The sequence below is a fragment of the Carica papaya genome, chromosome 1, assembly GCF_054855325.1.
Source record: "Carica papaya isolate Zhongbai chromosome 1, ASM5485532v1, whole genome shotgun sequence".
Taxonomy (NCBI): Eukaryota; Viridiplantae; Streptophyta; class Magnoliopsida; order Brassicales; family Caricaceae; genus Carica; species Carica papaya.
The window spans coordinates 22,515,974-22,533,034 of NC_142309.1; the positions used below are offsets into that span (position 1 = coordinate 22,515,974).

Consider the following 17,061-nt stretch of genomic DNA (forward strand, 5'->3'; position numbering starts at 1 on the left):
TCAATTTTTTTAAAAGAAAAAATAATTTGTTTTTTCCCCTTGGCGGTTGCATTTTATTTATTTTCCTATTCTTTTTTATTTTATTTTTTACTCACGCGAAGCTTATGATTAACAATCTATGGGACATATATAACATGGCTGGGCCGCTATCAAATTAAGTTATTGAATGTACTTAAGTCTGTTAAACTTAAAAATTTACATTTTTGTTGTGTATAAACTTACTTGTATATAAAGAGGGACCTCTTTTTTTAGATGGAAAAATATTTTTCTTTTTTGAAGATCAATAAATATTTTATTATATGTATATTATTTATGTGAAAGATGTAGAGAATAACCCATAAAAATTGTTGTCCATTTGAAGATACATAAATACATTTCGGATGAGTTTGAATGCTATGATGGTTATGAGTTCCTTATTTAGTCTAGCAAAATATCAATTTCTTGTTCGATAACCCGTTTTGATCTCCATGGCTAATAATTTCGTATTCAGTTCTTGTTTCAAATTTATTCTTTTTAATTTTTTTATTTAGAATGTTGATCGATTAAATGCTTGTCAATTTAAAGCAATAATTTTTAAGCATACCATCAAACTGAAAACTCTATTTGAATAAAACTGGTATGCGGAATGGATATTGGGATAATTATTGGTATAATAAGCACCCACTAAGAAAACAATGCATTGGGTTCTTTGTGAGAATCTGGTTTGTGCATCTAAGTTGCAATTAGCCTTTGGTCCTTTCTTAATTTTGGTCTCTAGCTCTATTGTTTTTGGTTCTAATTATTGTAAATCTATCTTTGTTTAAAAAGTATTAAATCACTTATAATATGCTTTCTCTAAGTAAATTTTTGCTTTTTCAAAATATGGTTTGTTAAAAACTATTAACTATTTATTGATAGTAATAGTCTTTTAATGCTTCCCCTTAAATTGTCAACATCATTGCAATTTTTCAAATAGTATACATATTAAAAATATGTACCAGAAGAGTCTCTCTTTTATGGACTTATTTGAATTTTAATGAAAGATTTCATGAAAAATTTAGGATTTTGATGATTAGTCGTGGGCTGAGTATTATCGCAGGTTATGGATTATTGGTGAAGCCGGTTGAAAAGGGTAGCAGGTGATGGATTATCATTCCAGCTAGTAAGTAACTAAAGAAATAAAGAATGCATAAGGCTAATTAGAGAAATATATTTTTAAATTTATTCAGAAAAAATAAAAAAAAAAGGTCTCAGTATATAAAAACTCAATCTTTATGTTTTAAGGGTTAAATATTTTCACCATTTAGAACTGTTTTTCAAATAAAGAAAGAGAATCTTAGAGAAGTGTTTTTATTAATCAGCCTCGAATCAAAGCCCAATGAAACTTAGCTTCAACTCCTACGGATTCAAACAAGTTAAAGAGGGTGCTAGTATGATTCACCCACAACATCATGCCTCCAGCAATTTCAGCTATTAGAATCTGATCATCAGGTTCTCATCAGTAGAATCTGACCCATTTTCCTGTTTGAATCAGTTCTCTCAAGAACTTCTTGCTTCCAGGAAGTTCGCTAGTTCTCAGTTTCAGGCTTTCAGGCCACTTTTAACCAAAGCATATTCACTCCTTCAAATAAATCAATTTTCCAAATTTAATGCTTGAGCAAGAAGAGGGTTTAGACATAATTTCAATCCGAAACTGATCATGAAACAGATAATCTTTGATCATCATGTTTCCTTGCATCAGAAAGCAATGAATCCAGCATCCTGACCCAGGGCTCAGAGGCAAGTGAATTTTGCATGGAACTTTCACTAACAATGATGTGCTACTCCATCAGAATGCTACTCAAGCTTGGTTCACTTATTGCTTTCATGCAATTACTGTGGGGATGACAAACACTGCTGAAGAGAACAGGTGAACCCGATTGCTGTCTTTTCTGCTAGTTTGTTACCAATAATCATTGCAAGAACATAGCCTATCTTTAAAATGGTGAAAGCGATTCGAGTCTCTCACCACAATTTCCTTTCCAAGAAGATCTGATGCTAACTTCATGAAGTTATGGCAGTCAACACAGATTCGAATATTCTTCATTATTCGTATTAAACCCTTATTGCAACGCAAACTGCCTTCATTCATTATGGCAAATGCCAAAGCCAGCTTCTCACTGTGATAGAATAATTGTTCTTCCTTGTGTTCCTCCTCTATGTCATGCAAAGCCAAGTTTGTTTCTGGTACATAACCCATTTCCTTTAACTGTCCAATTAGTTTTTCAAGCTTGGTGTAGATAGCTTCTTTTTGTGAATGATGTCTTCCTCCCGAGGCGAACTCATGAACATGATTACCAATCTCAATCCAGCTTAAACCAGGTTCCTTTTTCACTCTAGATCCCTTCATTTCTTTTCTCGCCTGCCCTGCTTTGTCGAAATTACCACCTAAGCAATATATGTTTGACATTTGCACATAACTTAATGAATTGTCGGGTTCCAACTCCTTCAGCTTGTCTGCAGCTAACTTGGCTAACTGTGTCTCTCCATACTTCCTACATGAACCAAGCAGTGCACTCCAAATGACAGAATCTGCTTCCATTGGCATTTTCTTTATAAGTTTTTCAGCCTCGGGAACACGCCCAGCTCGGCCCAAAGCATCAACCAAACAAGCATAGTGGTCTAGTTGGGGTAAAACTCCATAATTCTCGAACATTGAGTCAAAGATTTTGATTGCTTCTTCCACCATTCCAGAATGGCTGCAAGCTGAAAGAAGGGAAACAAAGGTGGTGGGATCAGGCTTGACATTCATTCGTGAAAATAGCAGCAAAGCCTCATTAGCTTGGCCATGTAAAGCATAGGCCTTGAGTATTGAGTTCCAAGATACAACATCTCGTGACTCCATTTCATCAAACACCTGCGCGGACATAATAATGGAGCCGCACCTAGAATAGGCGTGGATCAAAGCATTTTGCAGCACTGTGTCACCCGCAAAACCATATTTAATTACTTGTGAATGAACTGCTGAAGCATGCAGTTCAGTCACAAGGGCCGCACAAGCTTTTAAGATGATTGAAAAGGTATACCAGTCTGGAGCCAGCCCCTCTCTTTGCGACTGACCAAAGAGGAACATAGCCATTTCTGGGTTCTGCTCTGCAAATGCTGTTATAATACCTGTCCAAGAAATGATATCGGCACAACAGCTTGTCTCTGTGAAGAGCCTGTAACAGTCAGCAGCATCTCCTCCAAGAAACGAGTAAGCCTTTATGAATGCAGTTGCCACCCCGACTTCCATTGAAAACCCTGTTTTGACACTGAGACTGTGCAGTTGAAAACAGAATTTCAGGCCTGAATCAACCCCAATGTCATTGCTTCCGCACAGAGCAGAAGAGACACTAAGCAGTGTGGCACGATCAAACCCAGTTCCTTCCCGATGCATTACAGTAAAAAGATCGATGGCTCGGGTCCCAAATTTGCAAAACTGAAATGCTTCAACCATCGAATTCCAAGAGATCAGATTTCTGAACTCCATGGCCTCAAACACTGCCCAAGCGTCATCTACAGCACCATCATCATCCCCACCGGCTCCAAAACTCTTACCATACAAACTAACGAGAGCATTCGCTACGTAAATAGAGGTATCCAACGCCATTTTCACTGCCAGCCCATGAACCTGTTTGCCATGCACGTATCGACATGAACTCAACACGCTCGCGAAAGCAAACTCGTTAGGCCGATATTGCATCAACATGCACGAAAAGAGACGGAAGCACTCGTCTCCGAAGCCTCTCTGAGCGTAACCCGATATTAAAGCAGTCCAAGAGACGACATTTCTGCTAGGCATTTCGTCGAAAACCTGGTGTGCACAATGCAAGTCGCCGCATTTAGCGTACATATTGATGAGATGGTTGCTGACAAAGACGTCAAGCCATCCATAAGGCTTTCGGGAAAGCACCATGTGTTGATGTAAGCGTCGACCTTGCTCGAGGTCTCCATGGCGAGCGCATTCATGGAGGAGACTGGCATAGACTGCTCGAGACTGAAACTGGATTGGCGCTGTGTAGAACAACGATAGAGCATCTCGGAGATGCCCGCGCATGGAAGGCACGCGCACTCTGCTGAAAAGATCGTTGGCTTCCCCAGTTGAACTGGGAAGCGATAGAAGATTGCTGCCGCTGAAGTTTCGGATAGAGATGCAGCACGCGCGTATGACTGGATGTGACATCACGCGTGGCAAAATTTGCATGGATCATTATTTTCATGTAATGGTGTCAGTTGACCTTCCCCATGAAGTTTTGGTACCAATATAATTATAATATTATTGAAGTATATAAATATTTTTATATATAGAGTTTGGATTGGGCTGTTCTTTGTTTTGGTAAATAATTTCTTTGGAATACAAGACTCGGGCTTTGTTTTACATTTTTGCAATAAATTTAAATGTGTGGTATTTTTTTAATAAATTATATCTATATTTATTAATTAAGTAAAATATATACATTAATTATAATACATTTAAATGAAAATAAATACAAAAATACAGTTCGATTTTGATTCAAAATCTCTTATAAATAAAGGAGAGTATTAATTATTAAACTAATTAATAATTGATTGTGTGTCACATTTTTTTACTAATAACTAATTGAAAATTATAATAAATTATAACTATTTCTTAACTGTACAAAAATATTTAAAACAAAAAATAGAAAGTCCCTTGATTAAATACACATGGAGATATAATTAAATACACAAAATTATAAAAATTAAGGAGAAAATTAGCTACTTCTGTCAAAAAAAAAAAAAAGGTTCAAATGCTGAAACTACATTATAAATCAAGGCCAGTTCTTTTGGCAATTTGACCCTGAAGGTTAATATTTTACATACATATATATATGTGTGTGTGTGTGTGTGTGTGTGTGTGGGTGGGTGTGTGTGTGTGTTGCATGTTTTATATATATATATCCACCCAAAAACCTCGTCTAATACAAGTGCTGCAGCTGCTAACTTTCTTGCCTGATTCCTTTTTTCAGTCTTCACGATAACTTTTAAGATTCTTTTCACTTTCCAACTTCCATAGCACATTCCTTGAGTATAACCTCATCAAGCCTAAAACCCCTATATATATATATTTACATGTATGCAGACACACACACACACACACACATATACATACATATATCTCCCATCCCCTGTAAGCCAAGAAGAATGATATACAGTCATTGTTAGAGATTCAGCTAAAGCGAAAGAGATCCTAATTCAATATCTTACAAATGTCTAACAAACTTTCTTGCATCCTTTTCCTTCTTCTCCTCATCTTCTCAGGTAATAATTATATATATATATATATTTATTTATTTATTTGTAAGTCTCTTGAACCAGTTGACATATAGTTATCTCAAAATCAAATTTCAACATTATCACTGTCTTCTTCTTCTATTTATTGTCTATGTATAATTCTAACACGTTTTTTAATATTTATTCTAATTTATTTTTTAAAAATATTATGTCATTTGAATTAAAAATACTTAATATATATAATTAAACCTATTTTACATTTGTATCTTTTTTGTAAATTATATATTTTTGTGATGATCATACTTGTATTGATAGTTCGAGAAATAGAAGGACAAGAAATGTGTCATGAGATTATGCCAACACTCGATAAAAGAAGATGTGATCCTGTAATCTGTCAAAACGAGTGCTTTCGACGTCGAAGTGGGATTGGAAATTGCATTCAAGATTTCATTGATCGATACCATTGTGATTGCACTTGGCCTTGTTCTTAATATTTAAAACATATTTTACATAAATCTTATATTTATTGTAATTGACACATAATGAATGTAAATATTTTTTTAGAGAAATCTTAAGTCAGTTTCATTTTTTCATCTGTTTTGTAATATTTTTTTAGAAAACGAAATTGAGAGTTTGGGGAGCTTTTATAATAAAAATACATTTTAATTAAAATAAAAATTACATTAAAAAATCGAATAATTTGTTAATTATTAATTATCAATTTATTAATAATTTATTTAATTAAAAATAGATATATATGATTTAAAAGATAATTAATAATTTATCAATATTCTTTTCGCTTTTATTTAAATAGTTTAAAAGATAAAAATTATATTTTCTTGAAATAATTTTTAAGAGTAAAATAAAAAATTTTTTACATATTTTTGTAAAATAACTAAATACAAACAGTATTATAATCCAATCTAAAAGGTGGATAATTATAATTCATTAAGCTCTTGCTAATTGGTTATTCGAGTTTGACCCATATCTAAAATTTCATTACGTTTCAGATTTTCTATCTATTTACGGCTGGAATTTCCAATAAGGTATGCATAATAATAATAATGATAAATGGATATCACCACCTAATATATATATATATATGGTTATTGTTAGAGATCTGCTGAACAAGATATCAACAGTGTTAGAGATGGCTAAGCTTTCTTGCAGCATCTTCTTCTTCTTCCTCCTCCTCACCTTCCTAGGCAGTAATTTTAGATTTCATCTCTAATTAATTTCTTTAATTGAAGACTATAATTATCTTGAATTAAATTATCTGTGTCTCACCCTATTGCCTTCAATTCATTGTTGATAATTTCGCATTCATCCATATATAATTAAGTGTTTAAATAATTATTGGTTATAAATGACTGGAGAAATAAAAGCACAAGAAATGTGTCACGAAATTGAAGCAGCACCTGGTAAAGGAAAGTGTGACCCTACGGCCTGCCAACAAATGTGCTCTCAACGTCGTGGGTTATTGCGTCCAATATTTTAACTGTGGTTGGCCACGTTCTTTATTTCTATAACTTATTGTCTGTGTTATTAATAAAAAAAAATAAGTTTGATTAGTTAAAATCACAACTCAGAGTAAAATCTTAAGAACTTCAAACTTCAATTACTCAAGTCATTTTGAATTATTAAGTGGTTAATAATTGACATAAGTCAGATTAATTTATATTTATAGAAATTTTATAAAATAAATTTAAATGTAAATAATCATGTTCATATCAAATCAAATATATTGTATTTGAAACGAAAACGTACATGAATCCATAGCATAATAAATCTACACGTTTTGTGATAAATTTTTTAAATCGATACGTGTTTTCATAATATCTTTTTTTTTTTTGTAAATGAATGACATAATAAAAAAAAAGTTTATATGTATTTGGGAACTATAACTGACTATTTGTATCATTAAATTTTTATTATTTTTAATGTAACATATATAAAATCATAGACAATACATTTAATCTCTATACATAAAAATATTTATAATTAAAACTTAATATCTGAAATGGATGCATATCTAAATCTATAATTGAAGAAATCTGCACTTCCCGCAGTAGATCTTCCAAATCAATACATGTTCTCACATTATCTTTTTTTTGGTAATAGAATGACAATTATAACATACTATTTATATCATTAAATTTTTATTATTTTTAATTTAACACATCATAAAATCAGAAATAATATTTTTAATCTATACACATAAAAATATTTATATTTTATTTGATGCATTAAAACTTAATATTTGTTTGACATTAACATATAACTTTTAAATAGACACAATTAAATTGGTAGTCTTTTATACACAATAAAAATCACATTAAACTCACACGGTTGATTAAAACCTAACAATATTTACTTAATTGGGCTATTAATTCTTTGGTTATTACAATATAAATTAAAACTAATAGTTTTAAATATAACAAAATTAGTAAAATTTAAAATTGTAAAAGTAATGAAAAAATAAATAAATTTAATTGATAAAAGTTTGTGAGAGAATGTATAGTTAAGTTATCTAACTTATATATATGTGTAACGCCCCGTTTTTTTTTTATTTCTAATGGCGTAGTTTACAATAAATCCATGATTAAATACACAAATTTCATTTCAAGTCAGACATGCATATAAAAACACCATCACAATCTATGATTCCGAGTTAAGATAGACCGACAATCATACATGTAACATCACGTGAAATACAACCGTATGTACTACCAACAAACATATTATCAACTCCACTACCAACTTTTACACATTCAATTATATCCATAAAGATCCTTATTCTGTTGCTCTATACGCTAGGCTCGGAAACCAGCAACTCCGATCCCGACTCCATTCCTACATCGTCTGTGAACAATAGATGGTGAGTTCATATAACTCAGTACAGTAAAAATTAAATTACAATTATGATATGCACAAATATGAAACCCAGTATTCTATATGTACCCCATCACCCAACCTAAACCTATCTTGTTATCATTATGCGACTACGCAGGACTAAAACGTACTCCGGTATCCTAAATATCATGCATACCATGTGTGACCATCCCCCAATGTTACCCCAAGCATACAAATATTCACACCCGTCACATGTATCGGCAACCACCAATAAACCGCTTATCTCTCGACCCTTAATAGGCCACACACACACACACACACACAGATACCGTCCTTTACCGTCACCAATATCGGCGACCAAATCCATTCCCGTCGGAGTCTCCCAATCATCGCCACCATCGGCGATCAACTTACTTTTCCTAGGAACCAATATCGGCATCCCCCGATGCTACCGACTCAACACAATATCATCATGTCCTTATTTCCCCACCTTGCCTTGAAGCTTTCTTATACTTTTAACCTGTGTACCTAAACTAAATTCGTCTCCCCATAAAACACGCACTAACACTTAACACACCCACACTTGTAACGTTCCCTTGCCAATTACCAAATTTACAGCAGTTATACCAACCTATATACAACCCATGCCCTCACACCACACAACTACCCCACACATCCCCTTATCCTACACAAATACACCCCCCACACCTCTATTCCGACACTTTATTCCCACAATTTACGGCCTTTCTTTCCTCCTCCTAAACTTCCTACATCGACAAGCACTACTTCCTCCCTTACACATATTTACCTCACTCACCAAATCTCTTATTCTGTCCCCCTCCACAACCTACTCTAGATACTTCACTCTCAAATCCCGAAATCACCTCACTCTCCTCCCGTGGTCCCCTCTGTAAACCTCCATTCATACTCACACAACACCTCCTCTCTCTCATGAACCTCACTCACACCCTACACATATTCTTTCCCCTTTTCCCGCGGCCTAGCCTCCTCCATATGCCCTCACTCACACACAACAACTCCTCTCCCTCACAGACTGCACTCACATACACCGCATTCCTTCCTTTCTCTCCTCCCGCAGCCTAGCCTCCTCCATACACCCTCACTCAAACACAACAGCTTCTCTCCCTCACAGACCGCACTCACACACACCGCGCTCCTTTCTTTCTCTCCTCCTGCAGCCTAACCTCTTCCATACGCCCTCGCTCACGCCCGACCGCACCTCTCCCTCACCGAACTCTCTTCTACGCCACATTTTTTCCTCTCTTTCCTTCTGCGGTCTAACCTCCTCCATATGCCTCCACTCACATTCACACAGCTCCTCCACCTACAACAAATTTTTAAATCCACATCAACTAACAGGAAACTTAAAAATACCGTACCTCCCATTTCCATCTTCCTTCCTTCCGCCGATCGCACTGTCACCGTCCTCTTTATTCTTCTCTCTCCCTTCTCGTTCCTCTCCGCTCCGACTCCTCTCTCTCTCTCTCGAACCTTCTTTTCCCTCCCTGCTCTCTTTCTTCTTTGTTTTCTCTTTTCTCTTTCTTTTTCCTCCCCTCTCCCTCTCTTCTATGTTTTCTCTTTTCTTTTTTCCTTCTTTCACGTCTCCTATTTATACCTCACCTGCCCTCTCAAAACGACGTCGTTTCTCTTTTTTTTTTCTTTCTTCAGTTACTACGATATGATACAATAATTTTATCGTAAATATATTGCAAAAGATGCATACTTTGACATGTGCATCGATGAAAATACAACGGCGAATAATAATTTCAACTAAATTAACAAGCTTTTGTCTAGTGGTCATTCAGATTTTAATTCGTGGCCAATATTTAAATTTCAATTTAAATTCAACCCAAATACCTGAAAAAAGTGATACTCGTAGTTAATATAATATCTATATTTAATAGGTTCAAATTTTAAATTTCCGTTCAATTTATGGTTGAATATTCATATGTCATTTTTTTATTTATTAGCACGGGTACTTCTGATTTTCTACTAATTATGTTAGGAAATCTACACACTTTAATATCATAAATGAAATAATATTACATCCGATTTTCTACTAGGAAATCTACATACTTTGATACCATAAATGAAATAATATTACACATATACACTTTGGTATATGAAAAAAAAATGATATTTTGTTTCCTTAATTACCATAAAAATCCACCATTTATTTCTATATCATATCATACAAAATTAATCAGACACGCATTGATAACAAAATATTTTTAATTAATTCAAAAGGATTTTTCAATGTTATATGAATCTTTAAATACACGAGATTGTAGCCAAAAAAATAATATCAGCTACCTACTATATAATTTACAGAATTATTGCTCAATTATATATTTTTCTTGGCTGGGAGAAATGGCAAAGCTTTCTTTTGGTCTCTTCTTTCTCATTTTCTTAGGTATTACTTATAATTATTCGATTAATGTGATGGAATTTATTGTCTTTTCAGTTTGATAATTTATTTTATAATGTTTTTAAATTTAATTTTTGAAAAAAAAAATTATGATCTACGGATCGTTCATAGTTTTCACTTTTAAAATAATTTGTAATTACTTTCAGGGATGTTGATGCTGCATCAAGGAGAAGGACAAGAACAGTGTCGTTCTGGATTTGACGGCGGCGGGAGCTGTGATCCTGCCACGTGTCAACAGAACTGCGTCAAAATAAACGTAAAGGCAGCTGGAAACTGTATTCAGACTGGTTCAAACAGTAATTATTGTCTTTGTTCCTGGGATTGTTATCCACCCAGAATGGGTTAATAATTGCTAAGTCTTTTTAATGACGCGCCAATATGTCCCGTGTTATATCCCTAATTGTTTTTATAATTTCGTAAACTCATCTATTAAATAATATATATAATATCCATCATAATATAATATAAATGAATTATAATTAAACATATTTAGATGTTTTTGTTTTTATTCATTTATAGATAATTATAAAAAATTATTTATTGACCATTAAATATATAAGCAACTTGATTTGCATTAAAAGTTAATAATATGATTATATATATATTAATTAATTAATTAATTATATAAATTAAATAATAATATAACATATTTGAATGGAATATAAAGTTAATGTTAGTAAATAATCTTATCTCTTATTTTTTTTTTTTCAATCTCTTTATATCTATTTCCTATCTAATTTTTATAATATAAAGTTTAATTTTTATGATTCCTAAGATTTTGATAAAAGAATCCTAAATTCATTAGGCTTAACATTTTAAAATATACTCAAATTTTAATTAAATGACGTAATTTTTATATTTTTTTAAAAAATTAAAAATTCGAGGTTTTTAAAATATACCATCATTAAAATTATTCAATACCACAATCACTTTTGTATTTTAATATAATAAAAAAAGATCTATTTTTTATATTAAATAATGGCTATGTGATTACTACAATTTAAAAAGTATATGAAATTATTAAAGATTATTTAAAACAGTAAATTCATTAACTTAAAAATCAATGCTGATTTTAAAAGTTTAGAAGATATACTAATTGAATAAAGATTATATGTAAAGGTTCAAATCTCCATCAAGGATTTCGAGCATTTAATCCTATTATAATAATATAGTGATATTAAAATTATTATAGCGCAGGAGAATTAAAGATTTTAGAGATTACGTTTCTTATATGTTTACTTAAAATACTCAAATATGGGCTAAAGGAATGTTTAGAACTTAAAACGAAAAAACTACTACAAAGTAATTATTAGTTAGACCAATAATGAGATAAGAATGAAAATAAGTTAGACCAATAAAAAAAAACATACGATTACAAAATAAGTAAATAACCAAGAAAATACGAAAATAAAATAAAAATAAAAATAATAAATACAATAAGATAAGAATAGAGACAAAAATAACGAATAGATAGCACAAAATAAAACTAGTGGCGAACATAAATAATCGTTTAAACGACTCTATTGACAACATGTATTTAATTATCAAGGAATCACAAAACTATTTAGAGTCATTGTTTATTATCTATTAAACTTTGATTTAACTGTAACAGGAAAAAGGTTAAGGGATTCTTACATTGGGTCAGAGACCAAAACACCACCTCTCCCAACTACGATTCGTGGCGGCTCCCAACTCTTGGATTTCTTGAGTTCTCTGGTGGAATTAGGAAACACGCATCCAAATTGTGTGGAAACATGTAAAGGGCAGTGAAAAAAAGTAGAGGAAAGTCACCGGGGTCAATTTGGGGTTCCAGCACGACGGTAACCAAGTTCCATTGTTTGGTTCTCCTTCTTCAGCGCTCCTCTCTCTCAGCCAAGTCGAATCTGGTAGGTTCATGATGGGGATTAGCTTAAAACATGGAAAAAAGAGTGTTTTACGAAGAAAGGAGGAAAATTTCGGTCTTACCAATATTGGTTCGATTTCTGGCACAGCGACACAGCCGAGCTCCATCATTTGCTCTCTCTCTGTTTATTGGTTTTCTTGGGTTATTCTGCATCAAGGATAGTTTAAATGGTTTAAGATAGAAAAAATAGGAAGAATGGAGAAAAATCACGCTTATTAGCATTGTTTTCGGTTTCTGGCATGACAGTGTCGTCGTCCTTTTAGTGATTGAGCTCCCTCTGGCGTCTGTTTCGTTTTATTCTCCACTCGACCTAGCGGCTAAGGTTTGGGAGGTCGACCGAATAAGAGGTTTAAATACTTATTTGCCTTCAATTTGGGTCGTCCATTCAGGCCAGCGTGGATCAACAGAAGCCGTCTGATCTTGCTTATTTAGAGCATCCTGGATTCTCCTCCCTTACACATTTCAGACTGTCCGATTGATCAACCCTGTGAATTAGAGACATCGATTGCACACTATTTGATCCATCACGTGGGTGATTAGGGCTGCTCGTTTGAATCTAAGTGAGATCGAGATCTAGCCGTTTGTGCGAGCAGAAATGTATTCGAGTTGTTCGATCCCTCGAGCACGCGGATCGCCAACGTGGCTTCCCGCGTGGAGGGCCTGCTGATACACTTGCCACGCGATGCGTCCTGATTTGTCGTGCTGCTGACGTGGCTATCCTACGTGGCCCGTCTTCTTTAATTTACGAAGTGACCCCGATTTTCCAAGTTCTTTCCAAACGAATCCCCCTTTATTTACAGATTAACCCTGATTTTCGAAATTTATTTTAAAATGGTCCAAAATGATTTTTTTTTTCATTATTTTGCACTTTCGTCATAAGTAATTATTATTATTATTATTATTATTTTGATTATTATTAATATTTTTATTGTAAGACTTCGATATCAGAATTTAGGCTCGTGATGACTAAATTTATATTAATAATAATTTAAAAAATTTTGTTTTTATTTTTTTTAGAATTTTTGAAGAAATATGCATTTTGGATGTATTTAAAAATAATTTTCAAAAGTTGGGGGCAAACTGAAAATAAGGAATAACCTATTTGAAAATAAAAATTTGAAAACTGGGGTAAAAGTGCAAAAAGAGAAAAAATGGCCATGTCGAACGACCACATTAGCAGCACGACCAGTATGAGTACCAAAATACCATCCCTCAATACCCCATCCGATATGAGGGTGAAACGGGCCGTCCCCACACCACATCCGGCATGAGCGCCAAAATACTAATCATCGATACCCCATCCGGTATGAGGCAACGTTCACGGTAGAATTTTCTATGTACCTGGTCCGTCCACCATTTCCTAATATATCCAGTAAGGCTACTGATTTTCAAAATTTGTTTTAAAATGGTCCAAAATGAATTTTTTTTTTCATTATTTTGCACTTTTCATAATAAGTAATTATTTTGATTATTATTATTATTTTGATTATTATTAATATTTTTAGTGTAACACTTCAATCTCAGAATTTAGGCTCGGGATGACTAAATTTATATTAATAATAATTTTAGAATTTTTATTTTTATTTTTTTTAGAATTTTTGAAGAAATATATATTTTGGATGTATTTAAAAATAATTTTCAAAAGTTGAGGGAAAACTGAAAATAAGGAATGACCTATTTGAAAATAAAAATTTGAAAACTGGGGTAAAAGTGCAAAAAGAGAAAAAAATGGCCATGTCGGACGACCACGTTAGCAGCACGACCAGTCGTTGTGCACTGTGTGGCAGACATGCGGATACGCGTTCCATGTGGGCAATCCACGTGCCAACTAATCCAATGGCCCGTATTCACCCCTGAATGCACGAACGACTCAGATATGTTTTCCCTTCAAGCATGATCGAACGGTCCACATACCTTCAATCGGATGGCTCTGATTCATTTCCCAAATAAGATACGTATGACGGCGGAGATTAGACCACACAGTCTCGAACGGATGGCCCAGATCGAAAGTGGAAAAGTATTTAAACCTCTCCACCCAAACCCCCAAAACCTAGTCGCTAAGGAAAATTGGAGAAGAAGAAGAGGGATGACTAGAAAGTGAACCAATCGTCGAAGAAAAAGACCAGTCGTCGTTGCCACCGACGCCAGCAGGTGAGTTTTTTCTTTCCGTTCACTTTATTTTCCGATTCTAAGCCACTCTTAACCGTTATCTGTAATACCTGGGTCCGAAAATTAGCCTGAGATGATTTTTCTTTATTTAGTTATAAAAAATATTTTAATAATTAATTTTTTTTTTATTTTAATAATTAATTTTATTGATTTTTTTGAGAAAAATAAAATATGGATCAAATTGAAAGAAATTTTGGAAAACAAGTGGTGAAAATTTGAATTTGGAGGGTATTTTTGAAAGAAAATTAAAAATAAGAGGGTAAAATACAAAAAAAAAAAATTGGCCACGTAGGACGGGCCAGGCAGCAACCCTGGTGAACCGAAGCACGCCGCGTGGTAGCCCTGCTGACATCGGCACCACGCGAGCAATCCGTGTGCCCAGCAATATGATGGCACAAATCTCATCTCGCGCACATGAATGGTCCAAATGCCTTCTTTCTTTATATATGATCAAACGAACAAGATGGATTTGCCCACACCATCAGAATAAATGAGAAACCATCGAACGGTCCTCCTCGCTCTACATCAACGCAAATAGACGGCTCAAATCGAGGAGGAGAGGGTATTTAAAGTCCTCTTCACAGGAGACCTTAACCCCAGCCGCCAGCCCCACTACCGGAGGAAAAGACTGGCCCCCAGCCGCTGCCGCACTGGAGTCACCGTGGATCGCCAAAAAAAATAAAAAAATTTCCTTCCCATTAGAATTCGATTCTGAGTCTTCCTATGAACATATCGGAGCAAAAAAGATGGCGGGTGAGCCAAAAAATGCGAGCAAAGCCTGACATAGGCGCTACGGCCAAAACCCTAAAACCCCTCCGTTGAGCCCCTTTCGGTTTTCTGTTTCATACGCTCTTTTGATCATTGTGTTCGCCGTCTCTTTCTATGTAGAATAGTCGAAGGAGAAACTCCAACAGCGAAAGAGAACTGGCAGAGCCACCGCACCCAGAAATCCCCCCACTAGTAGGTTCAATTTTTTCTGTTTTTCTAGCCAACTAAGGCTTCCCAACATGTTTTCTTGCAGGGATACATGTTAAACCGGTCAAAACTGACCAGGCTGAGCCGATCCACCATTATCGGCGGCAGAGCCGGCGCCAGAGCACGACAGTGCCGCCGTATTATAGCCCTAAAATTGACCAAAAAGAATTTTCAACACCGATTTTAAATTTTTGGGGTGTTTTTAGGTACATAACGAGTATTTTGATTCCTGTAGAGAAATTTCAAGAAATCCAAGGCTCGCTAGGAGGCGTAATGGGTAGCACAGCGTTTCGAAACACTGATCCCACTAAGAATCCCTCACTCTATTCTCTGTTATGGTAAATTGAGTCTTAATAATCAAATATCTTGTGTTTTGTGAAAAATTAGAAAAATTTTAAAAATAATTACAGGTCAATAGTGGAGCCAAAACTAGTCAGTTCATATTTGCCCCGATTCTTAGTGTATTTTTCCTGTACTGCTTGAATGCTAAATATTATATTGTGCATATTTAAATTGATGATTTTGAATTATTTTTTCGATTGTTTGGTTTACCTCATTGTACATTCTTGTGTCAATCTGTTCTGAAATAAAATATTTCAACTATATTTTAATGTACATATCACCTATTGGCATAACCTACTATTGATTTGTGAATATTAAATGTTAGCATGAAATTGACGATTGATTGATGATATAAATATATGTGTGAAAGACTTACTGGGTACTCTAGAAAAGAGTGAAGGGGTCTGATACATAAAAAATCCTATTGTGAACATTACCTCAACTAAATGGGGCCGAGGCATCCCATTCCGAAAGGGTTTAGGAGATATAGTTCACTCTCATATCGGATGGGATATCGAAGTGTTGGTATGTTTGGCGCCCATTACTGGACGGAGTATGGGAACGACCAGATTAACTGACAAATCTAGATATTAGGTTCACGAGTAGGAAAATATCCCTATGAACCCTAAAGGTTCCAGTAAACAGATAAAAAAAAAAAGAGAATTGCTAATTTTGTTCATTTGTAGGTGAAATTATATTATTATGTGAGTATTTGTCTTTATAGGTTGATTTTGAAAAACTCACAACGGTAAGTATGGAATAAACGATTTTGCTTTGTTGTCAAACAAATTTACTTAAATGAAAGGCTCTATTAGTTATTTTGTAATTTTTACCAACCTTCAGTTTTCAGTATCAGTTGTTAGAGTGATATTTTTACTAAACTAGTGTAACTCACCATTTTATTAATCATTTCAGATCAAGAAGACCAAGATCCATATCTCGATCAGCAAGAGAGTTGTGAGTAATTTACCGCCCGGACTCCCTTGAAGTGCTAGTGAAGGTTAACCCCTAGGATATCTATTTATTTGTTTTGAATTATCGTTTGTCTTTTTCTTATGAACCAATATAGAAGGGATATTCTCGTAGCTCTATTGGGCATTTCAAATTTACTGTGTAA

General features: G+C 34.1%; 1 protein-coding gene across 1 annotated transcript; it reads right to left on the bottom strand.

The window, feature by feature from the left end:
* Window positions 1-1,304: 1,304 nt before the first annotated feature.
* LOC110818886 (Tetratricopeptide repeat (TPR)-like superfamily protein) lies at window positions 1,305-4,250 on the bottom strand. The gene has a single exon (XM_022047908.2). The coding sequence runs from the start codon at window positions 4,202-4,204 to the stop codon at window positions 1,922-1,924; it is 2,283 nt and encodes a 760-aa protein (XP_021903600.1). The 5' UTR covers window positions 4,205-4,250; the 3' UTR covers window positions 1,305-1,921.
* Window positions 4,251-17,061: the final 12,811 nt, after the last annotated feature.

Coding starts and splice junctions, on each gene's coding strand:
- LOC110818886 (XM_022047908.2), bottom strand. CDS start 4,204: ATGCAAATTTTGCCACGCGTGATGTCACATCCAGTCATACGCGCGTGC.